General features: G+C 42.7%; 1 protein-coding gene across 3 annotated transcripts; it reads left to right on the forward strand.

The window, feature by feature from the left end:
• Positions 1–14,738: 14,738 nt before the first annotated feature.
• Positions 14,739–19,686, forward strand: bloc1s5 (biogenesis of lysosomal organelles complex-1, subunit 5, muted). Of its 3 annotated transcripts, none has more exons than XM_085287488.1 (6): positions 14,739–15,000; positions 15,145–15,227; positions 15,913–16,042; positions 16,577–16,635; positions 16,790–16,975; positions 19,474–19,686. In XM_085287488.1, exons 1-5 carry the CDS (start codon positions 14,982–14,984, stop codon positions 16,958–16,960), a joined length of 462 nt encoding a protein of 153 aa, XP_085143614.1. In that variant the 5' UTR covers positions 14,739–14,981; the 3' UTR covers positions 16,961–16,975; positions 19,474–19,686. The 3 variants fall into 3 exon arrangements, with proteins under 3 accessions (XP_085143614.1, XP_085143613.1, XP_085143612.1); XM_085287487.1 differs by lacking the exon at positions 19,474–19,686 and adding an exon at positions 17,129–18,466; XM_085287486.1 differs by lacking the exon at positions 19,474–19,686 and having other exon boundaries at positions 14,740–15,000; positions 16,790–18,466.
• The last annotated feature ends 7,090 nt before the right edge of the window (positions 19,687–26,776 follow it).

Below are 26,776 nucleotides of genomic sequence, written 5' to 3' on the forward strand. Positions count from 1 at the left end.
GGAAATGAAACACAAACTCTTTTTGGCCTTGCTGTGGCTCTGTTGCATTCCCTGCATCTGACATCATAAGCTCATGGCATGGATGCAACTAACATTTCACTAAAAGCTTGCAAGATGGTTTTGTGCAGGTATCTCAGAAGGTCTAAGACTCTCCACTGTTTGACATCAACATCTGTTGCCCCCCAATATTTTCAGTATTCTTCTATTGAAAACTTTGAAATAAGCTTGACTGCATTTGAGTTACCAAGCTGATGACTGTCCATCCTCTCCAGCCTCCAGAAGCTGCAGAATTACATCATTCACTGTATTGACTTTGTGATGCGGGGAGAGAGTCAAGCGTTTAGGTTTTACCTGTATCACCTCCTGCCTCATCTCCCCAACACCTTTGTCAGCTCAACTTTACGAACCGTACTAGATGGACAGCCCCCCCCCCCCCCCCCCCCCACACACACACACACACACACCACAGTCCACCTACGCAACAGCAAACAGCTACCCTTCATTAATTCTTATTAACAAAATCAGAGTGAGGGAACGGGATCGGCCACGACATCTGCTAAGAACAGGGCCCCGCCATCTCTCGCTGACTGATTCACTGGAACAATCAACACTGCGTGGTGGTGAGGGGAGCGTTAGCGCGTCGTAAGCTCTTTTGACAGGATTTATCGACCACGCTTCATCGTGCTCTTACACGCTGTGACAGTTGTACCATGCGCCTATAAAGATGGCATCTGATTGTCTACTGCAATTACATGAGTGCAGGAGCAAGGATGCAAGTATGAAGGACACAAAGGCACGGGAAGGGGGGCATGTGTTTTTCACAGCATGCTCTTCAATGAACTTAGACATGAAGGAGAGAAATGTGTCTTTGCCTTTGAAGGTGTGGGGATGTGTGTGCTCACGCCGGGGATTCACATACATGCCGCTGTCGAGAAAACCCACCAGTCACTACTTACCATCTGCAGTACAGAGAGACACATGTAAATATGCTTATACTTAACATCAGTTATGTAATAATAAAAACAACAAAATGTCACTTTTTAAAAAGCAAATTAACATTAACATCTTGGATGATTTGTATGACACAGCAAGCCATAATATTTGCTAAATAAGCACCAACAACATATAATGACTTAAAGTAGTGGATGAGGCCTAGCTGACACTAATGGACACCTTCTGCCTGTGTTGGGACACCTGTCAGTCAGTGTGGCCACACCCCTAACTCCAGCATCCACGTGGACGGGTTATTAAAAAATATATGCTGAGAGTTATGAAGGGAGAAACTATCCATAGGGCCCAAAATCATATTTGTAGCAGGCTGCAAATATGATTTTGAATGCTGTAAAGTTGAGCCGGTCTGAAGCAGCACCTTCAAGAACTGCAGTTTTTGCCACGTCTGCATTGTGTTTTTTCTCTCTGGAGGTTGCTTTATATGTTGCTGGAGTGTTTGTGACTTCGTTTCCATTTCAGCTGGATACTGAATATACTGAATGTAAACTTTTGGTGTCCTATTTACTTTGCATTCAAAGAATGGAGTTAAATGAATGTATACTGCAAATTAACTGGCAGCTTGTTGCCAGGTTTGCTGTTCAGCTCAATGCATAAAGTCTTACCTTAACTGATGGAAATGATTGCCGTAGATTAGAAATACTTTGATCAGGTGACTTCTATTCTTCCGCTGGTCCTATGGACACATGCCTATGTTGATCTCATGTTATTACCATCTGAGGAATTGGTGATATTTTACCACCAGGTGTGTCTATCACAAAATAATATTCATCCCAGGTTAAACTCTTTGTGTTCTCTCTCTTTTTTCTATTTCTGGTACGTCAGAGCCTAACCTTGGATTACATAAGGATCCCAGGTGTGCAGTTAGACCAGAGTTTTACGAGATGCAACCACTCAGCTCATCAATCAGAGAAATGGGTGGTTGATTCGGCACGTAGGTGCTAAACTACATGTGCGTGACCCGGGGCAAGGAGATTGCACAAGACTGCACCTTGAGTCTTTCTCTCACACACAGATGACTCTTCTTGAATTAACCGCCTCAATCGTTCCTCACCCTTTCCGCTGATCTGCCTCAGCTGCAGAGTCTTTGTATTTTTTCCATCCTAGGTACATGCATGCATGCGTGCGTGTGTGTGTGGTCATGCACCCGGTCCTGGGGTTATAGTTCTTGCTTGGGGGTTAAAAAAAAGCAAAGGGGAGAGTCGACCCATTTGGCTAATGTTGTGAAACATATAAAAAATTATAAAAAAGATTTACCCTCTCACTTATAGGGTCACATGGTTACGGTCGATGCAAGGACTTCTCTTTTGCCATTGTGTGGCCTTGTCGCACTACTCTTCCCTTTATTCAAATGTTCCACAAATTAGCCATACATTTATCCCCTCCTCCTGATCCAGCCAACCCACAGGTCATGCCACTTAACTTCAGCCAGCCCCCCTGCTGTAATAAGTTCTGATAGGAAGCCTCCAGGGAAGTTGACTTCTCACTGAGAAGTGATTCTAAAAGTAATTGCAGCTGAAACCCTGTGACAGCGGAGTGTGCTTCGAAAAAAGAGGGGGAAAATTGACAGTGCAGCACAGAGAGGGTGGCAAATGAAATGAGCACAGGGGATGGCAGAGAGGGGAGAGTCGGGACAGAGACCACTGCCCTCAGCCAATTCCTGTAATTTGACCTCCATGGGGGGGGAAACAGCAACAGTTTCCTCATTTGCATATTTCTTCAACTCATCTGCATACATCACCGTCTTTTTTTATTACAGCCGCTTGGTTTTAATTTGAAATGACTAATTTATTTAAAACCTAGAATTAATGCAGAGTACATTCTCTTTGTAATGCATCTCATTTCCCTAATAATTAACACAAAAAACAATTCATTGAGCATAAACAAGGTTCCATATCATTATCTTTGAATATGGGCGGCTACCTTAATGACCCCCTCAGTTTATTGTTCTTGTGTGAAAACCAGCTAGTTATTTTTAACGAGGACGCGGCTGTGGTGCCTGGTGGTTACGGCTGACACGGAGGAACACTGCGAGAAGCAAACTACTACATACTTTCACAATTATAAGAAAAGATTTTAGTCCAAACACCGACGGTTCCATCTGCAGACAATTTAAAACTGCACCAAAGTTCCCGTAATTTCAATCTAAACTCTCCATCGAGAATCACCGGTTTCCCCGTGGGCAGGGATTAATTCGAGAAGAAAAAGATTTTCTCTTAAACACGCTGTGAGCTCCTCTGTTTCCATTTTAGAGATTAATCTAATCACCATTATTTGCCAAACTTCTTCCCCAGCTTTGCGCCTCCGCTTCTTCTCTGCTCTTTGCATCGTTTTCATAAACAAGATTCACCCGTGTTATTTAACTATAATTCTATATTAATGCGGAAAGCAAAGAAAAGTAGGTTTCCCTTTTTTATTTTCATTGGAAAAAAACAAACAAAATGAGAACAGAACAAATGGGGACATCATGAACTTGCCTTGATAGAAAAATAAAAATCCAGATGGGCAGATGATTAAGTATACTGAAAATGTTAAATGCCAGCAGCCTTAAGCAATATCTGTTTGGCACACACGAGATAAAACCTCTGTGGCTGATAATTGAGTCAAAGTAGAAGTAGGAAACACTACACTTTCTTAAAATGAGCACTTGAGTTAATCCTTATATAATTTATAATGTGCCCACAGCTCCCCACCCCCACCCCTGCAGGTCCCACACCTGAAGTGGATAAGTAGCTATGAAGATATGAGTGTTCATTTACCCAAGACTTTTATGGCCTTGAAAAAAACACTGTCCATTCTTCATGAGGACTGTATTGTAGTATGATTTTGTGCAGAAGTTTTAAAGGTTTTGTGTGGGTGAAGTTCTTGTGTTTTAGTTGCTGCATTGCTTTTGTAAAAGCATGTAAAAGCTGGGAAAAAAAGATAGCAAGGTAGCACAATCCCTCACTTGCAATACAGTGTAATGCGTGTTTTTTCTGTGTGCGTGCTTAACCTCGCTGACACAGAGAAAGTAATTTCTTAGACTACATTCACCTTACTCTGCAAAATTACCTGAAACCTACTGTCTCATAATTACAACCTATCAGTCTAAACCTGACACTACAGTTTCACATGCCAACACAAATCGTACAACCTACCTTTTAGTTTTTAGGTATGAACAAAAATACCGACAACACAAAGCAAAGTTGAAAAGTAGCATAAAGAGACTCCAACGTGTTCACCACCACAGTAGAAACGGATAGAAATGGAGGCTGCAGCATGACTGCTCATCTCTTTTTTGTTCCCTGTTGAAGTTCGGGGTCTGGCTGCTGGGCTGGGGTCAGCATTCACTCAGTTTTAACATCATTCTGGGTTCTTGGCTAGTCTTGTGTTAGCGTGCAGAAGAGCTAAAGTTCTTTTAGCAAGCATTAGCTAGCAACTTAGCACTGTACCCTCTTCTCACTCGCAGCTCCAAAATACACACAAGGTGGCATCTGTCGCAATGCTACGAGGAACTATTAGGGCTAAATTAAGAAAAAAATACAGAATTAAGTGAAAAGTTGTCGTATATCCCCCATCATGATGTGTTGTGTAGATGAGTTAGTCAAATCGTACCTCAGAATGATTACCTTTTTTAGGGCACACAGTATAGTGATATACGTCATTATGAGCAGAATGACAGATCAGACAGCCAACAGTGCTTTAATTAATTTAGCATAATTACAGACCAGAGACACACAGCCCGGCTAACTCCTGCGTGTGCATTTGTGAGTTTGTGGCTTCACCGCTGACTGGTTTTCTACTGGACTAAGGGCATGAAGCTGCAATCTGGCAGAGCACGTCCCCAGCCAACACTGACTCACTCAGTCTGCTCAGATGACTGCCTTCTCCGTGCCTCGCTCTCATGAACAACAACACAGTTCAGAGATACGTGCACATGATACAAAACAGAGAAGTGAGGCAGTGTCATTACAGTCGTTTAGAGACAGAGATCAGAGAACGACTGAGACGTGCAAGGTGGGAAAGGACGATGAGGATAGAATACTTGCCCGTCAGTGAACCTGAATGATTTTGATTTTGATAAGTCAAGTTGAGACATAAGAAGATGTGCAATCAGTGAGAAGAAAGCTTTGTGAAGGGTCTCTATTTTCTTTTTGACTGTCTGAGTATTTGCTGCAGTTCTCTCATTCTCGAATCACCGTGTCTGGAGTGAAATAATTTGCTTTTATTACTGCATCTCACAAATAATGGCAGTTCTCAGCACTGGATTCAAACGCATGTCAAAAACCTTCAGTTTCTGGGTAGACTGAGACTTCTAGGCATTCAGGCGTGTGTGTTTAACAGTGACAGGCATGGATAAGCAGAAGACAAACATATTGCTGAAAGGTTAAAGGCAAACTAATTTAGCATTTTGTAGACTCTGCTGTTGAGGGATGCTTTTATTTTCTCCCGCTTCGTCCCATGAAATGAATTACAGCCCCGCTGTACAGTGCAATAGCCAGTGGGCCTCGTTATCAATGTGAGGGGGGCCAGAGGCCTCAATTCACACCCTCAAATCCAAGCACCAGTCTCATCTCAATACAAGGCAGTAAGCTCATAGCTCATTCACTAAGCTAATCAGCTGAATTGATACACATTTTTGATTAACTTCAAACGTCACAGAAACAATTCATGTCCTAAAAAACGCTTAATCTGCTGCGCAGTGTGACCCAGAGGGACAGTTCCTGATTTGTGTGTGTTTTTGCAGTTTAACTATAGTGTTAAAGCATTTGATCTCGGAAACCCCAAAAACCCTCCTTGTTCAGGCTAAATTTAACAGCACATGACACACAGCTGATCACTGGCCTCTTTGAAAAGAACCCACAAACAAGGGTTGCATGAAATCGACATTTGGACAGGAAAACACAAAGTCATCTCTGTATCTCCTGATCCTCTAACATTGTGCGTCTGAGGTTAAAACACACACACTACGCAGACTATCTATCCATCTCTAAGATGCCGCAACATTTCACAACTTTGACACAGCCAAAACCACCAGTCTTTGAAGTGAAATACTGAAGATATTAACACACAGTTTCTCACACACACACGCACACACACACTCTGCCTTTGCCTCAGGGGTGTAGGTGGGAGGATGAGCCAGCAATGAAGGATGCTGTTGATGAGGCGGAGGGACTGGTGAGAGGATAGAAGATGTGGGGCAGTGATAGAGTGCTGATAGTCTCAACAAGAGACTCCAGTGTGTTGCTTCAGGATGCCACACACACACGCACAAACATGCAAACACACAATGCATCCATATATCTTATCTCTTTTATTTTTGGGGTTTTTTTGTAAACTTGCATATGCATGAACTGTGACTGCACACACACACACATCCAGGTCATACCCCGAGGGAGGGAAACTTAGCCATTTTTATGGCCCTTGCAGACTCCCCTTGTGACTTTCACAGTTGTCATGCTCCTTTTTACAGCCTTCATTCATCCACTAACCTAAGGACAGGAGCATGTGACGGTGCCTCACACACATAAACGCCGACACAATTAACGTACACAAATGCATAGGCGCAAGTGAAGAGCCGAGGCCCTTGCCAAGTGCTGATACGGTCTTAATGTGTTGTGTTATTTGTCCTAATGTAATTTCACACTCAGCTCTGCCATTGCAATACTAATGACACGGGCTGTTACCAAATAGGTACTTCACGCTACGGCTGATTTATTGATATTGATGATATGGGGTTACGTTATAACAAGTTGTTATTAACGTAATAAAGGTGAGAGACCATTCGGAAACAATTCAAATCAGACTGATCTGATTAAAAACTTCTTCTTTATGTCTGAAATGTTTCAGGGTAAATAAAGGCAGATTTCAAATGAGGCTTGCAAGCGTTTGAAACTAGTCATATTGGATCACGTCACGAGGCTTTGATTTTAAAAACGCCCCTTTACGGCTAATGTGACACCACAGTCTTCGGTCCTTCAGTGACAGAGGAGGAACACAAAAATGAAAACGTCCCCTCTCTCCACGGCGTCTCTATAGAACAGTCGAGTAGTTTATTCCTTTTTTTTTCATCACCATAGCCAGAAGTGCAGATATGCACCCCGACAGTTGGTTTTTGTGCTTTTTATAAGTGACACAGTGTGATAGACCCTGCCCGCAAACCCTCCATTACAATCATATTGGTATCCTCTCAACTTTGTTCCTATGGGGCACTGTCACTGTCAAGACTGGCTGAAGTTTAGTCAAAGACATTAAGAGAGCACCTCCAGGGACAAACGTCGGCAGAGAGGAGAGCAGAGGAGAGGAATGCAATGCAGAACCACCTCAGAGCGGCAATCCATAACTTTCAGCATGCTCAACGATGACTGAGTATGCAGCATTTGTGAAGCTCCTTTTACATGCTGCTAATACGCAGTTAAAAACAATAAAATATAACTAAGTCATATACGTGCAAATGTTTATTTGTTAATGAAATAATCCCCACAGGGCAGCACAGACACTAACCACCATTCAAGTGACCTCTACAAGTTTCTGCACTGACAGGGAGAAGTTAAGACAGAAGATCATTTCTGCCCCTTTTTGGTTGTAGTTGCTTTTATACTGTTTGTCCACAACATTTTATGCCGCTGTCTTGTCCTGGTCTCCTTTGTGTAGTTATATCTGTGGATTTTATTCTGTTACCCTGTTGAAGATTCACTGAGAAGTGATGGGGATGGCACGTCATGAGCCTCAGATTTCTTTTTTTCCCCAACTTTATTCAATAGACACAGTCTAAGGAGCTTGGAAAGAAAAGCGTCTGGACTTCTTTGAGTTGCTTGAAGATGTTTCAGCTCTCATCCGAGAAGCTTCTTCAGTTCTAGGGTCAAATGGTGGAGAGTCCCAGATTTAAACCCAGTGGGAGAGTCCCCTCAAGGGGACAATGGACTCCCTAATGATCCTCTACCTAATCACACGAGCCAAGGTGTGAAGATGGGTGTAGGTCACAATCAGCGAAGGCTTCAGGTGAGCTCATTGTGAAACCTAACCCCACCCTATCATGTGATTTCCTGAGGTCAGATGACATCATTTTCATCATCCCCACTAAAACATCCACTTTACATTTCTTTGAGTGAGCAGAAATATTTGCTATGTTGGTTTTTCTTGGACTAAAACACGATCTCATGCCGAAATGTGTTTGTTTACCTTTTCAAACCTGAAGAAGTTTAGCCACCTCACACCCACCCTCAAATAAACATAAGAGAGTGACAGCGTCTCCCTCAAGCAGGGGTGCTGCCATCTCACGCCGTGGTGGCCATCAGCGCTAAACTCCTGTCAGGTTCTTTAACACACGCCCTCGTTGTGCTGTCTCGAGGCAGGACAGGCTCTCCATAGGGGTTAAAATGTTGTCTCACACTCACCAGGGAGTGACGCCGTTGTCGGCAGTCCACATTTCTTTACTGCTGCCGTTATGTCACCTCACATACAGAGAAGCCGCTGCAGCTATTAGTGGGTCAGTATGGCACGGACGCTTTGGGCCTCGAAGAATTTGGCCCTGGCTGAAACTTCACATGAGCTTTTTATTTATTTGTTAAGAATGGGTCCGTTCTCCTTCTGCTTAGTTTCCAGGCAGTGCCCTGAAGAGATCAAATAAAAGGTCTACAGTGATTCTGAGTTGCAAAAATTGATTAAAAAAAAGAGAACTCCATAATCTCATGAAAGCAAGTTAATTTTGGAGCAGTCGTAAAAAGAATAAGATTTACTTTCTGTGACTAGAGTTTGCCCAGAAATCAGGTAAAAGGGGAAATTCATATGAAAGAAAAGCTCCATTCAAATCTAAGCTGCATATTTATCAATGTCTACTTTAATAGAGGAGCGTGTATTTTTTCACATACTGCATGTCAAGCAGTGTGTAGATAAAGCAGACGCATGGTGAATGACCTCTCTTTAATGCAAATCTACAGTCAGCAAATCGCGTGGCAGCAGCCCAATGCACTAACACATAAAGTGAAGACAACCTGTTAAAGTTCAGACCGAGCATCAGAATGTGGAAGAAGGTGATTTAAGTGAGTGAACGTGGCATGGCTGCTGCAGCAGGTTAACACACACACAAAGCCCGAATCATCTCAAAATGTCTCAGAAACATTTCATGTCTTTCAGAATGAAAATTGCTGCACAACTGTAAGTTTTAATTGGGTTAAATCATCTTAAAATTTCTCATTCTTTGTATGAATTAATTACTTAGTTAACGATTTCCTCTGTGTGACATGACCACAGTATCTCTTAGCTGGAAAAGTTGTTGTTCTGCGTCTCTCAGCCGGAGAAGTCTCAGTACTGTCACGTCTATTCTTTGTGTTTCATGTGTTTTTAGTGTGTGTAGTTCCCCTGAATTTAAGTCGCTGCACTCCACAGTACCCCCGTGATCTAATTCGGGCTAATCTGACCCCTAAGTCTTTTTGATCAACCCCCTACCACCACCTTTTTTTCTTTTTACACATTCAACAGTTGCTGCAAATTTAGCTTTTTTAAAACAAGCTTTCTTCCATCGTTTCCCGTGAAGTTTCACTGTGGAAATGTTTGCTGCTTTGTTGAATGTCATTTCTGATTGTGTACCTGACAGCTGTCTAACAACTGGGACAGGAACAGATTTGAAAAAAAAAAATCTTGGTTGAAATGCCTTTCCACTCAGACATGGTACATCTCTCTCAGGTGACTGCTTAGCACTGGCAGTAATTGAAAAGTCGCCCCTGGCAACGTGTGTGCGCGCGCAAATCATGAGGCGTGTGAGCTTGCAGTGGCGTTCTTTTTGCCATGTTCGAGCATGTGCATCTGCTAGTATCAGCATGTGTGTGCGTGCATGCGAGTTTGTTGGTGCTGGAAAAGTGTGTGAGTGCTTCTTCACCACAGTGCTTCCCCCGGTCCACAGGTTCGCACTAGTAAGTCCACCTTGACTCATACGTTGTTGGAAGTTGAACCATTTTTCCCAACAGGAGGATGAATTCTAAACATTTTTTTAATACTCCCCTCCCCTCTTTTTGCTCTTCCGCGACGAGGGGCCAAATCTCTTCAGCATTTCCAGCCCTGTGAGCTAATTTGACAGCTCACGGGGGTGACGCTGATTCCACTTCGCAGAGACAGGTACCCTAGGGCTAGCCAGCTGGATCGCAGCGGATGCTTACAGATTTGGCTTTAGCTTCATGCTGGGTGTCATCTGTCTCTTTGGTCTGGCGCGGGATAATTTTTGTGTGTAAGTGTGTGTGTGTGTGCATGTGTTTCTGCCCTGACATCATGTGCCTGAGCAGTTTGTGCCTGGCAGGCCTTGTCTGTCCAGGTTGGCCATCAAACACAGCTAGCATGGCCCTAATCTGACGAGGCACTGCTCCAAACATGCCACAGCAGCCTGAGTGCATGTGTGTGTATGCGAGTATGAGTGCATGCTTGAGTTTGTGTGCGTGACCCCAGGGCAAACCCCCATTTTTCTACTCTTTGCCTTTCTCCTGAGTCCCACATCCAATATCACCCAGCACACACACACACACACACACACACACACACACACACACACACACACACACACACACACACACAACTGAAGAAAAACTTCAAAAACCATCAAGTGGAGCTGAGTCGATTCTTCCCCTAAACCTCACAGTTTAAACTCCTCCTCTGCTCAAGTTGTAGTGTGTGTATGCACGTGTGTTATTTAAATCTGTGTGTGTGTGTGTGTGTGTGTGTGTGTGTGTGTGTGTGTGTGTGTGTGTGTTCGAAATGCCTCCGACTGGAGAAGTGATTTGGTCCTCAACAAATGGAGAGATACCTTTGTCCAGTTCTCCCTCCACGCTACATCTGTCACTTTGATTGTGGACACTTTGCAGGAAGCTCTGCCTCAACAGGTTTGGAGCCTCCCCCAGCCTGTTGCCCTTGCTCGACCCCTTCACTGCCTCTTGGAAATAGAGGCGATCCCTACCCGTGCTCGGACGGGAGAGGACAGGGGGACAGCCCCCCATGGGAGAAATGACAGTGCAGTTGCCGTTGATCTCTGGGACGAGTCCCGAAATGGCAGCAGGAGCCTGCTGCAAATGCTAATCGCGGCCGACACACTGGTCGCCCCCTATCTACACACACACTTCCAGTCCCTGAATGTTTGAGTGCCAATCTCCAGCTGGAATGAAAAGAGGCAGGCACTGCAAGATGCATCTGACAATGTTCAGTTTGATTTTACTGCAAAAGAGAAAAGAAAAATCTTCTCCTTCCCTGAAAAGCGCAGAATGATGACTACATATGTTGATTTTCAGCCTGTAAGCCATGTACTGCCACTGTGCCTTCCCATCAGTCCACGGGACAGCGTGACAGCGGGGCAGTGTCATACTGCACACTGGCTTGTGACTTCTAAGTGCCACTGCATACATCTCCTAAGTGTTTTTATTTGGTTCTTTACCTTCCTGCTCTACTCCAGTCTTGCACTGCACTGACTGTCGCGCGTCTTCTCCACGGTGGACAGCTCTGAAGCATTCCACCTCCGAGCAAGCAGTCGCACAAGAGAGTGGTGGCGCCTGGACGAATGACCTGCTTTCTGCCCATGAACTGAGAGAGAGAGAGAGCAGCATTCAGTGGAAACAGGGTCTGGTTATGGAGAGAGAGAAAGGAAAAAGCACATAGGTGGGCTGCTGGGCAGCAGGTCCTCTCCTATAACCCTCCACCACCCCCGTCTTCATTCCAGCCCAGAGGCCTTAGCATCTAGTGAGTAGCACCCCCCCTTCCCTTCCCTTCTCCCTTTCCCATCAACCGCAGCCCCACCTGTTCAGAACTGTGTTGCAGTCAGTGGCATACAGCATGTTGTGAACACAAAGCAGCGGCCCCGCGGCCCTCCGCCTGGACCTCGGTGTCAAGACCCAACCAAGCTGAGAGAGAGAGACAGAGCGAGAGAAAACATGAGAAGGAGAGAGAATGGAGAGCAGCTAAGTGCAGGATAATTATACCCAGTGGGTAATGCGAGCACCGTTGTTACAGGGCCAGCGTGGTTGGTCCGGGAAAGAGAGAGAGAGACACAGAGGCAAGAGCGTCACCGGGGCGAGAGCTCGCAGGGCCAGTGGGCATGTTTGGTAAACCACACTCACAGACGTCCCACTGCACTGCTGAAGCACCGTTAGTGGAAGTGCTGCAGGAGATCATCTGGATACTGGCAAGCGTGCACTCACAGGAGGAGAAACACTGCTGCTGCTTCAGCCCTGCTTACTCTACACAATAATATGGAATACTTCAGCATCATAATAGAATATATAATATAATACTGAAGTGTAAAAAAATGACATTTATATTAATTCCTGAATTTAGTGTTATTGTATTTAAATGAATGATTATATTGAAGAAACACAATAATACATAAATACCTGATGGAAAGAGTATAATAATGTTTGATCTACTGATCTCCCTGCAATAGAATTCACTGTATTTGTCATTTACTGCTCAAAAGATTTGTGTGAAACGGCTCAACAATGTAAAAATGCTATAAATAATAACAGCTGGTTACTTTTAACCTGTGTTGAATAACCTCAAGTCCTGACATATTATTTAAAGTTTTACAAGACTGCAACTTTGCCTCTTCTTTTTTTTCTTTTTCTTTTTTAAGTGACAATTTTGGAGAGTGTCCCAGAAAGGCTTTGTGCTCTGCGCTGACTGGAGTGTCAAATAAAAAAGCAGAATTCCCTTAATAGACCTGCGAGACAGAAACACAGGGAAACCTGATCGTGCACCGAGCTCTCGCATGCAAACTGCGGCCCGGCGTCGCAGATAATGATGCAGAAGGACACATATTTCCTCGTTATGTTGATGCTGGCTGGGCTCTCCAAATTCTTTATTGTCGTAGCTTTTGACACGTGTTTGTTTACTTGGTATGATGGAACTTTTTTTCCGTGCTATCTACAGAAATGACCTCCAAACTCCAACATGTGAAATCTACATTAAACTACTAATAAAGTTAAATTATTAAAAAAATGTTTTGTTTTGTTTTTTTTACTGACTCCGAAAATCCAAAATCATTATATTAATGAATATAATTGAATCTGTTTTGGTTGCTCTGTTTATGTTTTTCTGTCATATGCTTGACTTATTAGGTGATATTTTAATCTAAACATAAAATATATATATATAAAATCTGAAAATACAGCCTCTCCACCATTCGCCGAGCTGATCTTAATGTTTTTAATTTCACCCTGCAGAGTCATGAATAAGTAAACAACAGGATGCACATTCCTGTCAGAGAGGCCTTTGCTGGTTCTGACATGTTTTGTTGTCACAGATCCTCTCAGCTTTTTCCCATAAACCCGAGGCGTCAGCAAAGGCCTTGTTTTTTTATCCCTCAGCTGTTGATCAATCATTTAATCTCTTTAATAGGCCCAACTCAAAACTAATGGTGCATGTAATGAGTGTTTAACTAAACAATGTGGACAGCGCTGGGACTTAAGTGGTGTCTTAATGTTTGTTTTCTCTTAACTGAGCATGACAGTCTAAGTGAATTTGGGGCTCACGAGCAAACTTATTTGCCCCCAAACAACACCTCTCCTCACTTCTGATGGAAATACTTTGCTCTTGCCACAAGTGCTGAGTTTATTAATACATTCATGCTCATATATTTGCATTTTATCAAGTGTGGAAAAAAGCATTTGCTTAGACAAGATAATTCAGGCACTGGTGTTTTTACCAGCCCTGGATTTTAATCATATGAAGGTCAGGAAAGTGGGAATGATATTTTTGGGGGGTTTTAAATTATTTTTCTACTTTCTGGTTTTTCTGCACATTTTCTTTGTGCATATCTTTTATTACAGGAGTTGTGAGCATTCCCCCAAAGAATATATAAAGAATATATATCAGGATAATCTAAATAATATTTTATCAAAAAGAACTATGGCTCTCCAATTACTAGACAAACTTAGCACAAACAAATTCAATGAAGATAAGTTGATTATTTTTTTTATTTTTTTATTACAAGCATTAATAGGAGAAACTTTTGGGTTGGTCTTGAACAATTCCTCTAGCTGCTGGGTATTCTTTCTCTTAGTTAGAACACAGTTACAAATATATGTTACTCAGTGTTTTCCACTCTCTAAGGTATATTTCTATAAATATGAATATGCTGTTAATAAATTTAACTGGGTTTAGCTAGCCTGCAGGCTTTCCAGGAGGCAGATCACAGAAGGTAAATTTGGGCAGTGTCTACCCAAAAAACGGAATACAGTTTAAGAATATTAAATCCAAATGTACAAACGAGCTAAATAGATTTTTCCACAACCTGGCAACCCGTTATTTTATTTATTATTATTTTATCACCGAGTAAAAGTATACAAGTACAGTCCTACTTAAAATCAATATTTTGACTGACTGAATTTTTATTTTATTTTGTAGTTGCTGCATAGATTTTGACATAATGAATAAATTTATATATAGCCTTTGTAACAGCCTGGCTTTTCTACTGATAAGGAACTGAGAGTCAAACAGCGATACTTAGAGCCGCTTTGCTCCACCGCAGAGTAACACTGACATCTGCTGTCCACAACCAGGCACCACACACCACACAGCCTCATACACAAGCCAGAGCCACTCATTGCGAGCCTGCGGAGAAAACACGTCATTGTCCTCCAACTTAGGTTCGTGCATCCACCTACAAAATTTCAAAAAAAAAATTGTAGTAGGAAGTCACAGTAACCCAACTATAACAAACCCTCAAGGAATGTAAATAAAATACACCTTTAAAGATCATGAACACCCCTCTCCGCTACTTTGATTCAGTCCAGAGCATTCCCGGAAGTAGCGTTTGTATTTTGAGTCATGTGATATGTGTTAGGATTTTGCATCGTTGTTGGTTTAAGGTTTAATAGCTAGTAGTTTTGCTATATTAACTACGTCTTCTGCTGTGAATTAGCTTAGCATTTGGAGGAAAGCTAGCAGTTGGTTAAGCTAACTAGCTGCCCCAAAGGGGAGGGATAAAAGGTAAAGGGACTCTGACAGGAGAGCTCAAAATAATGGACAAGATCGCTAAAGGTGAGTTAAACTCTTATCAGCCTCTCTCCTTGCTTTTTAAAGCACTTATTTAAAACCACCGCTGAGCTAATAAAGCACAGACAGTTGTTAAATGTGTCTGTTTTGTGTGAAGTGTGTTTATTCCAATCTGTGCTCATCCTGCAGATGTGGGTGATATCCAGTCACGACTGCTGGACCACAGACCGGTCATCAATGCAGAGATCCGCTACTTTATGAGAGAGTTTGAGGTACACTGTGAAAGCATGACAGAGTTTGATGACTGCTCTGCATAGAGTCACTCAGCCACACACTCCTCTGTGCCAACCCCTTGAAAACCTAAAAATGTAGCCTGGCTTGTTCCAGTCCCAATTATACCTGATATCAGCGATAAACCTTCACACCATTGTGACAGAGAACCAACACGAAGTTGCAAGTAACCAAAAACAATCAAAAGAAATACAGAGACTGTTTTCACATACAGAGCCAATTAGTTTCTACTGTTTGAAGCAGAGGTGGGAATCACCAGACAGCCTATGATACGATATTATTCAGTTTTGAAACATTTTGTAATATGCTGAGTATTGCATTAACACATACTCTTATTGATTAGCTTAGCTGAGATTGTTAAGGATACAGACTCTGTTACTAGCACCTGCTGTAAATGTTGCCATAAGACAGTCAGTCTGCTATCAGCCTGTGACTGAATGGGATCAAGTTGGCAATTACTTGCAGTCTGCGTCCAATATTACAGCAAATAATTGTCATAAATGGTCAAAAGTCACATATCTGTCGCTGTCTATGCAGACAGGAATTCAATTTTAACTGTCACATCTGCACTCAGCGACCTTATTTAATTATTTATTTCTTTGTTTTAGTGGCAAAAAACCCAGCTGCTGTGTAGAGCGTGGGCTGACTTGTTGTGCTGTCGTTCAGGAAAAGCGGGGGTACAGGGAGAGCCGTCTGCTGGAGAACATCAATAAAAGTGTGCTGGAAACGAACGAGCAAATGCCACCAGCAAATTTCGAGGACATGAAACATCAGCTGTCTGACATCAATAAACGGTGTAAGTTACTCCACCCGCAGCCACACGTGAAACCTTTTTTGTTTGTTTTTTGCTGAAATCTTATTTCATAGTTCATGAATCATTCACATAATTTAGTCGTTTGCCTTAATGTGTTAAGTATTTTCATTTTTTCTTTACTTTTCTGCAGCAAATTTGTTTCTGTGTTACCTCTTCATTTGTATCCATGGAGACAAGCTCTACAGCTTCAACGTGTGTGAATGAATGTTTGGAAATCCAAATAAGAAAATCTAGTCGAGGTGTAGCAGCAGAAGCTTGTTTGTATGATGTCTCCTCTGGCTGTTGCCATGACCACTCAGAGGAGGAAGTAACATTGTAACAAACATCATAACCAGTATTCAGTTGTTATCACCGTTGTACAGACAGATACTGTATCTGAGTTTATTCCATCCATGCTGTAGTTTACTGTGAACTTACTGTTGCTAAGATCTTGAGTCTCTAGGCATCCTTGAGAATTCAGTCTGACTCATGTGTGGAAATAATATTTTCGCACCTTTGTTTTGTTATGTCCAACAGTGGAGGCTGCTAATCACATGGTAGAGAGAGTCCAGCAGAGGGAGCTAGAGGCCCAACAGGTAAAGACACACACCAAGGCAACTTCTAAAAAAGTTGCTTTAAAGGCATTTAGGATAGTTTGAATTTCCCCTCCTTATACAGCACAGTGCATGATTCACTTTAACATTTAAATAAATTTTGTTGTGTTATTTTGATTTCCTCGTGTCATGCCAGGGCACCCGTCTAAAGGCAAACATGGAGCAGCTGAAAGAAGACTGGGCCGAGTTCCTGAAGGAGCAGCAGAGATTAAAGGAGGAGGTGGATGAAGAGCACGCACGGGCTGTAGGACAACTCAGCGCTAAATACAACGAAAAGAAGAAGGAGCTGGCCAAGTTTACCCTCTGATCTGCTGATGTTCACGTGAGGATGCGAGTGCACAATGTGCCCTCTCTTATTCAGTGAATACAGTCGGTCCTGCACGCCTGCGTTACACATGCTAAACAAAACTACTGACTTTGCTCTGTGTGCTTGATGAAATATGAAAGCGTGATTAACAACTTGTTGTTTTCACAGGCCCTCAAACTCAAGCACATGGAATATGTACAGCATTTAAAAAAAGAAAAGAAAAAGCCTGGAATATGTCATTTTTAAACAAGCAGTCATTTGATTGTTCGTTGGCTGTGAGATTTTCAACATTTTAGGGTTTTTAGTGGATGCCTGCCTGAAGAGTCCTGATGGTAAATTAACATCGTGTCGAAAGCAGCCTTGAGTTTGGCACCGCGGGGAGATGTTCCGAGCACTTAAAGCGAGGTCGTTAAACGCTCGAGAAGCCCTTGTGGGCAGGTGTGCATGAAGAAGAAACCGTCTCTCACCACCTCTGCTGTGTTTGGAACATGTGACCTCTCAATTTAGCTACAGGTCAACAAACTGTCACGATAAAAGTTTTTTGCTGAAACCGATATGCAGCAGCAGCTTATGTTGTTTTTTTCTTTCTCCTGCCACCTCAAATTGAATATTCTTATATGAAAACAAAGAAATTGTTTCTCTGGCTTTAATCTCCCTGTAGCCCTGTATGGTCGTCATGCCTTGTGTGTAGTGTTCCTAACAAGTGTAAGTTTGAGCCTATGAGCACAATAGCATATAACTGTAGTGATATTAACTGGAAAAGAACTAAAATACTTGACCGTGACCAACATGCTCTGCTTTTAATGAAGTGTTTTGTTTTCTCGCACGGTGGCACACTTCGGGAAAGGTTAATGGATGGGTGGGTGCACTTGGCACATTCTTGGCTTGGCTGAGAACAGAGTTCATCTCAAAGAACGTAGACGGAGAAATATTTAACAGAACCTCCCCTCAAACGCCTGCACTCCCTTCAAACTGCACACACACCGGACGTCTGAATAGCCAAGTCTAATGATTCCACGAGGAAGCGCGCTTGGACAACAGTTCACTCATCGACTGCAGCAACGCAGCGTTTTTGTTGGAACTTTTAAGAACTGAGACCTTCCGCAGACTTGTGACATTCTGGCATTCGGCTGGCAGAGAGCCGTCCCCACTGCTCTTGTGCAAGGACCCTCTCTGTGCTTTCTGCCCGAGTCTGTGCAAATCAGAGCAGGGCACTAAGCCGATGTTTGAGCAAAAGGCCGGCACTGCTCTGTTCAGTGCATGTCTGCATGCCGACGTATGCTTTCCCTCTGCCCCAGTACTGCAGATGTCCAACGCGGAGACAACCCATCATCAGCTGACAAGGAGTGACAGTACGGGAACGTGGCCGACCTCTGCCAGCGAGCTACCTTTTCACTGAGGTGTTTATGATCATGAGCTTACAGGCTCGGTATTTACACCTGCTGTAATGAGTTTTAAGCATTGTTGTATAATGTCAGGTTAAAAAATAAAGTTAATTCAACAAAACTGCATCGTCTCTTAAACTGACTTGAATGTAAAAAGAGGTTGCAGCCCTATAAAAGTCCCGTTGGCCTTGCAGTGACAGTCTTTGAACCCAGGCCTGTGGTAACACCAGACAGTTACCACTTTATGCTGGTGGAGCTCATCATGCTTTCACTCAGGATAAATGCAATGGTGAAAATTGAAGCCCTGCACCGCATGAGTCTGGTCATACCATATATGCGATGTGGGATTTGAACTTCATACTCCAGCTAATAATCATACCCCTGGATAAAAAGAGCAGTTCTGCCTGGATTTAAACCCAGATTGCAAAGATGCTCGTGTAGATTTAAGGTCAGACGTTTGACCATTCAATTGTCCATTGCAAGATTTGCTCTTTGCTCGTTCAAACCCACACACCCAGAACAAATCGGCCTGCTAACAAGGCTGAGACAGTGTGGGAAAGCTGAATTTACAGTAACTTTCTGCTGTCCCTTCCTGATTGTGCTAAAAGGCTGTTGCTGTCAATAAAAACATGCTCATTGCCAAAAGAAATGGACTTGAGGCAGTCTGGGAATTAGATCAGCAGCTGTTTGCGAATAAAGGATTGCAATAACACCGGGCTTTGACATTCATGGGAATTTTTGATTTTAAGTCAAAGTACAGCCAGAAACCTCAGCACCTGTCCAAGTAACTGCTTTGTCACTGCCATCGATCAGTGTCAATGAGTAGCTTATATTTCACGCTCAGGGCTAAGGCAAACAGAATTCTTCGATCTTTTTTTACACGGAGAAGATATGCGACAAACAACATTGGCCTATTAAGTATTCCAACCTCATAGGTTGCTGGGACGGAGAGATTGTCCACAGACGAGGGCATGTGTTCCAGTAAGACGATGCCAAGTGCAGAAACTGGCTGTGCACCAGCTCAAAATCTCCCGTTACCATCCTCCTCTGTCTGCCTCTGGATCGTTGCTGGCTTGTTTTCTGTCTCCAGTGTCTATCTGAAAGCAGTGCGTTCTTCCTGTTTTGCAGGCAGAGAAGTGCTCTCTGGACATGGTGGTGCTCCTGTCCGTGCCAACATAAATGGTAAAGGAAACAGCAGCACCCAGATGGAGCTCCTTTGAGCAAGGGACGGAGAAGAGAGTGTGCTGGTGAATGCAATCTGATACAGCATCTGAAAACGAGCTTTCCAACATCCGCTGGAACAGAATGGAATATTTCACAGGGATGACGTGCTCAGATAACACAGAGTGAGATTCACTAAGGAATGGGCTCAAATAAAAGAAAATGTCTCCAAGAATCAGTTTTCAGGATCTTGCTGTGTTTGTAAATCAGCCACTACAGAAAGCTCACAATGTCAGGGAAGGGCAAACTCTGTCATATCCAAGGAGTCTAGACTAATCTGATGTGGTGCTATTGCATGTAGGGAGCAAATCTTTAGTTGTTTTGCAAACTCACCATCAGTCTACACAACAAAACTTTAAGTCGAAAGGAAATTCTTCCTTCATATCTTGAGTCTGAAGGTGCAGGCACAATTAAAACTTGCCTCCTCTAGTCCAGGGGTGTCGAACTCCAGGCCTCGAGGGCCGGTGTCCTGCAAGTTTTAGATCTCACCCTGGGTCAATACACCTGAATCAAATGATTAGTTCATTACCATGCCTTTGGAGAACTTCAAGACATGTTGAGGAGGTCATTTAGCCATTTAAATCAGCTGTGTTTAATCAAGGACACATCTAAAACCTGCAGGACACCGGCCCTCGAGGTCTGGAGTTGCCCACCCCTGCTCTAGCCACATACATAAAACACAATTAGGTGGAACGTACCATCTCTATTCAAGATGGCGGGCAACATGGTGGCTTCCACAAACCGATGCCTGCTCCTTTTATTAGGGGATTAAGATGAGAACGAATCGGTTAGTTGGAAGATGTAATTACGCACTAATCAGTGTAGAGTACAATATTCTTTTCTTTTAAATAACACTAAAGAGAAAAAAGAACACTCACTTCTAAAGGTGCAGATATATTTTTAAAAACAGCATGATTAGATAGATATGCAAGAGGTGTTTGAGCTTCTGCTAACAATGCATATGTGGATTTTCACTAAAGCTCTGCAAATTGATTTGTAACACATATAGACTTTTAATGAGTGAGAATCAGATTAGAAGCTTATTTGCACATTTTCTCATGTACTGCTCTTTCTGGAACAAAATGAATGTAATGTAAACTTCAGCGAATCTTAGCGCTTGGTACAAATAAGCAATTTCTTTCTTTCAGTTTTCATTTTATTTGAGCGATGAGGGAAAAACAAGTCTGACATGAGCACAATTTCAATATTTTGTGCTGGGACAATAGAAAGTGACGAGGGAAGTTGCCCTCGCTTTCATGACAGCTTATGAGAATTTTCAGACTCTGCGGGCTCACTTTCTTTCTTTTGTGCAACATGACGGGCCCCCGTTATTCAGTCACTAAGAGGTGCGAAATGAAAATGCCAATGAACAAAAGCGCTGCGCTTCCAAGTTAATATCCTAACATAACAACACTCCAGGGAGTCGGTGATGGGTCTTGGGTGAATGGTAATTTAGGTGATAATATGAATTCTTTGGCAGTAGCAGACGTTCACCCAGCGGATCGCTAAATAAGAGCGAGAGAGCTCTCGAAGCTGCTCTATGAAATTGATATTTCTCTGAGGGGACTTTGCAAAGCATGCTGGATAGTCTCAGGCCCTGGCAGCTCTAGAAAATGAGCACTGGGTGACATAAAAAAAGCAATAATGGAAAGAAAGGGTTTGAAAATTAAATGCCTCACCTTTCAATAAAAATGCCAGTGCTCCTTATTAGCAAGCACTGACATGCTCTCCAGAGAAGGCAGAGACTGCAATATGCTGGCTTTCATTCTGTAAAGTGAGCAAAATCAGTTTTCTTTGCACATTCTTACAGTCGTGCCTGCTTTCTCTCTTTTTGAAAGAAACTTTCACCGTGGCCATTTTTTGAGAGTCTAATTAGCTGAACTGTACATGATGTTTTGCATCTGTTCAGTTTCATCAGACAGCCGTGCTAACGCAGCAGCCTCGCGTTCCTGCCAACTCCAAGAAACACAGATAAGGCTCCAGCAACAACAAACACCTTCCTCAGTCAATCACTTGCCAAACAATAGGCAGGGATGACGGGGAGAGGGCTGTCATCGACCAGCGGCTACCAGCAGCAAGAAAGGTTGTTGTCGTCTGGATTCTTGAACCTTTGAGGAATGTCTGGCTTCAATGCCAACAACATACCTCCTGAGTGGCTTTGACTTTTCCCTGTTTTCTGTACCAAGCAGGTATTTTCCTGATCTTATCTCTCTTGGACTACACAAACAGACGCACTCTTGAGCTTTCTAGACCTGGACTTGCATGGTGTATGTTAAATTTGGGTTAAGGGTTAACCTAATATTTTATCCAGCATGACACAAACCATGTCTGAACCCATAAATTTAACATGAAAGCATTTGGAGAGGTAGTCAGAAAGCTGTTTTCCTATAGTTCCACACTGGCTTTGCTTTTCAAACATTTCCATCTTTTATATACAGTCTATGATTCCAAAGAAATACTATAGAAATAATAATGCAAAGTGTTGTAGTTCAGCATTCATTTCTGGTTCACCGCTTTCACATATGTGGTCAGATACTTTAATATTAATATCAAAACACTTTCTATACCCACTTTTAAAAATACAATGAAGATTTAGCGGGCCCTATCTGAAGTAATCCTGTTTCCGTCTGTTCACCTGTCTCCATTGCTGACCTATTGCCAGCTCATTCAAGTCTAGACTTACATCTTTCCTCCCGTAAATGTTCCTGTTTTGACGTTGTGAAATAAAGGTTATGATTTAAATCGAACCCACTGGTCATGAGAACACATTTTCTCCTTTTCTCCCAGTCCTTGATTGGTAATTTATAACTCATTGTCTGGGTATTGATTTAAGGAAATAAGTTATGGAACAGAAAGGGAAATATAAAAGAAGATTCAAGGCCCCGGTGCAGTGGGTGGAGTTCTCTGCAGTGATTGGCCTAACAGAAACACTAAAAATACACCAGTAAAACAAAAACAATGAAAATAATGTGTTGTTAGTCTGTATCGGTGCTCAGTGTACTGCATTCCTGCCTTTGTGTGAACTTAAGCCATATCCCCAGGCTTGCCTGAGTTTTCATTTTCATCAATAATAGACGTACAGTAAAAAAAAATGATATAGCTGTAAAAGTTTAAATAGTACATGAAATCAGAAACCTTTCTCAGTGAAAAGACACAACATGTGGTCTCCAGATTGCAACCATAAGTTTTACGGATCAGCCAAACTGGATTGCCAGCATAGCGTCAAACCGCTGAGAAAAATGGACGAACTAAAGCTGTTAGATGCTTTTTCCACTGCCAGTATGTCCTTAAAGTGTTATGACAGACACCCCAACTTGAAAACTGAAATTATCTGTGAATGTCAGAGGACTACTCCTTTTTTCCAATATACACAAGGCTCTCAACCCCTTCAAAGCTCCCCGAGCTGAAAACATTTCACAACAGCAACGTTTCTCCCATTGTGAGTTTGGTGAAACTGGACTCAAGAAAGTGGAAATTCTCTCCTGTGTTGTTGTTTTTTTAAACCAGGGCTTTTGCTTTCACTAACCCACAATGAGATCCCCAAGGAGGATCTAATATTCCACCTACTTCAGCCCTCCGAAACCAATAAATCAATCAGCTTTGCTTTACAAACCCTGCATGTGTGTTGCCCATTCACGAAATAGAGATTCCCTGCTGTGGATCACAGTATTAAAACCATCCTGACTGACAGAACAATGAGTGAGGCAGGAGAAAGAGGAACAAGGTGCATTATTTTTTGTGCGTCAGTGTGTGTTTGGAGCAGCTCCAGCCAACAAACCCCCATCTGTATATGAGTTCAGCCTCTCATCCTGGCTTTCTCCAGGGAGGCCAGGGCTCTTGGCAGAGGAATGCATGGGAGTGGGCTTCTTAAATAAAGGCAACTCTCTCTTTCTCGAGGCCCCCAGAAAGCCCTGGGCTTTGCTTTTCATGGTTTCCCTCCTCTGTTCCTCCAAAGTGGGCTACCTTTTGGTGCTTCTTCTTTTCAAGCATAATGGCTTTACCTTGAGGCTGGGACAGAAAGACAGAGAAATGGAGAGGAAGCTCTAGAGCTGAAATCATGACTCATCTCCTGCATGCCTATGTTAAACTTTAAGTGTCATGACATCTTGTTATTTCTCAGTGTGGTGCTGTCGTTTATTCAAATACACACGTTTAGTCATATATTATAAGAAAAAGTCTGGATTTAGCACTATTTGACTTGCAGTAAGAGAGTAACCAGGAGGAAATACACAAGTGGAAGAAAGTTTGGCTTTACAACACAAGCATTCTTGTGTAGGCATTACCTTAAAGGGGTACTTGGACATTAAGTGTGATAAAAAAATTAAAAAAAATGCTTCCTTGCAAATAGTTATTTTTCGTCTTCACATTAAATTTAAAGCTAAAATTAGCAAGTTATTAGCTTCGTATTCATGGCTGAAAAAGGAACCAGATTACAAAAACCGAAGAAACAAACAAACCCAAAACTGTTTTTTCTGTCTCTAGTTTATTTTCCACATTTCACCTATAACAGGCAGCACGGTGGCACGGTGGTTAGCACTGTTGCCGCACAGCAAGAAGGTCCTGAGTTCAATTCCACCATCAGGCCGGGGTATTTCTGTGTGGAGTTTGCATGTTCTCCCCGTGTTTGTGTGGGTTCTCTCCGGGTACTCCGGCTTCCTCCCACCGTCCAAAGACATGCAGCTTGTGGGGATAGGTTAATCGGATAATCCAAATTGCCACTAGGTGCGAGTGAATGAGAGTGCGAATGGTTGTCTGTCCCTGTGTGTTGGCCCTGCGACAGACTGGCGACCTGTCCAGGGTGTACCCTGCCTCTCGCCCTATGACAGCTGGGATAGGCTCCAGCGCCCCCCGCGACCCTGAAAAGGATAAGCGGAAGCGAATGGATGGATGGATGGATGGACCTATAACAGCCTGGTAGGCCACAGCTTTTATTTGTATGTCACTTAGCCTTAATTAGCAGGTAGCTGTGATGCACCCATATAGTCTAATAGGGCACAGACACACAAAACATCTTCTGAAAGCAGTAAAGTAAAGGCTAGATGTGAAACAAGCAAGAAACTTTACAACAAAACACTGTTTGAGGTGAAAGAACAGAGACCACTTTCACTTAGTTGATGTCTATGTTTAGATGTAGCTGGGGAAGCACTGCTTGCCTTGCTTGTCCTTTTGATGGGACACCACTCCTTGTGGCTGATATATAATAGAGTAGTAAATACTTTACCGGTTTACCTACACTGGGGCGTGGAATGTCCACTAGTGACCAGTTGTCAGGTAAAAAGAGATGTGAAAGGAGCAAATCACATTATATGTGGACATAAATTAAGGATATGACAGGATCCATTCATTAACTATATGCTAACAAAGCTAATTAATAATTGTCAATAATAATTCTGCTAATAGCAATTGACACTCCACAAAATGTTTACCAGAATAACAAACTCAAGGCTCCAAAACAAATGTGTAGCAACATAATAGCTACATCCATCTTTTACAATCTAAAAGTAGCACCTCTAGGTTTCCTTAGCAACCATAAAGTTACAATGCAAAGTTTCCTGTCACTTGTAAAAGTCGCCAAGAAGTCACTTGCATACATGTGGTTGTTTAGAGTTGCTGATAACATTAAACTAAACATGGGCTACTGCCTGCTGGCCATAGCTTAATGTTATAATGTAGAGATAACACAAGAGACACAAGATCACACTTCTCATGTCACTCCGATCAAGAACAAAAAAGAAGCCCTTTTTTTTAATGTAACTCGACTTCTTTTTAACAACAGTTACACCGACCATCTTTTGAGAGCCCTGCCTACTAAATCTGAAAAATGTAATTGTTAGCAACTAGAAACCTGGCTTAAAGAAAGAAAACATAAAGGTTAAAGAACAACATTTAAACCCTACAGCAGAGACAAAGCAAACAAGGGCAGAGATAATGAGAATGGCACAGAAGAGGGAGGAACAAAGGGGAAGCAACAGGAAGACAGAGAAAAGATGGAAGGGAAAGTCACCAAGAAGGGAAGACTGGTCCCTGGCCTGTAGATCAAAGCAGGAAGGGGAGCAGGAGCTACAAGCCGGTCGTCCCGGCACCTGCTGCTTTGCTACAGCCAAGTCAAACACATTATTCCAGCAGAGGCACTGCTTAATGGCTTCTGTGGAGGGACCTTTACCCGGTCCATGACTACCTCTGCAGACGCATCAAAGCACATGCAAATACACCAAGGCTTCCTAAAAGTCATTCATACTCGCTGCTTATGCAGGGTGACACATCCAGGAGCGCGCAGACACAACTTTCCTACGTGTGTTTCATCCAATCATTTTTATTGCACATTTGCTTGAATTATGGACAAATCCGCTCACCTGTCAGAATCATAACTTTCATGAAGTTCCCATGGAATTTATGTGCATACAGCCCCACATTTACAGTGTAACATCATCACCTGGTTCAGCCATTGTGACCCCGTCTTCCCACTCTAACTCAGCAGGTGACCGAGGTTATAGCTGGACCTGAGTCAACACTGAGCAGAGAACAAATCATCTCTAGAAAAACAGTAAACATCTGTTTTGTGACTTGGCCACCTCTCACTGGCAATGACAGCCTGACCTCAAAGGCTGGGCCCCTTTTACATTTTCCATGAGAGCAAGCAGTAGTACAAGTAAGTGGGTGACAGCATCTGTAATTTTTTTTTAAAGTGGGGAAAAATAAAAACAAACCTTGATGCAATGAAGGAGGGGACGCGGGAGCTCTTAAAGTGTCTTGCAGCATGTCCAAAGAGAATAAAACCACAGACAGTCTTTATATACGGCTTTTGCTGAGGCAAACTGTAGCCTCTCTGGTTATTGATGACATTTATGGCTCGCCTCATATGAAATACTGTCTGCTGAAATATCAGTCTACTTTCCCTGTAACTTTAAGCCTTCCTGGCAGCTTCTTGATTTGTAAGTTGTCAATGATACCTGCGTACACCACACATGTAACAACAGCCACTTTACTTCTCTTGGAATCAAATCATATGTCGCTTTCTTCTGATCCTTCAAAGGAAGCCCCATTTTCTGCTTCAAACGCTTGGTCCAGCCACAAAGCACATATGGAGCAGGTAGTAATTCAATATCTTGCTCAAGGACATTTTGGATGTATGTGTATGCTTCACAAAAGACTGTTTTTGTTTATGCTAAAATATTATTTTGATAATGAGAATTATTGATTAACTGGACAT

Source organism: Mchenga conophoros, linkage group LG9, assembly GCF_057382185.1.
Source record: "Mchenga conophoros isolate Kocher_MC1m ecotype Shallow Benthic linkage group LG9, M_conophoros_male_GT1.1, whole genome shotgun sequence".
NCBI lineage: Eukaryota > Metazoa > Chordata > Actinopteri > Cichliformes > Cichlidae > Mchenga > Mchenga conophoros.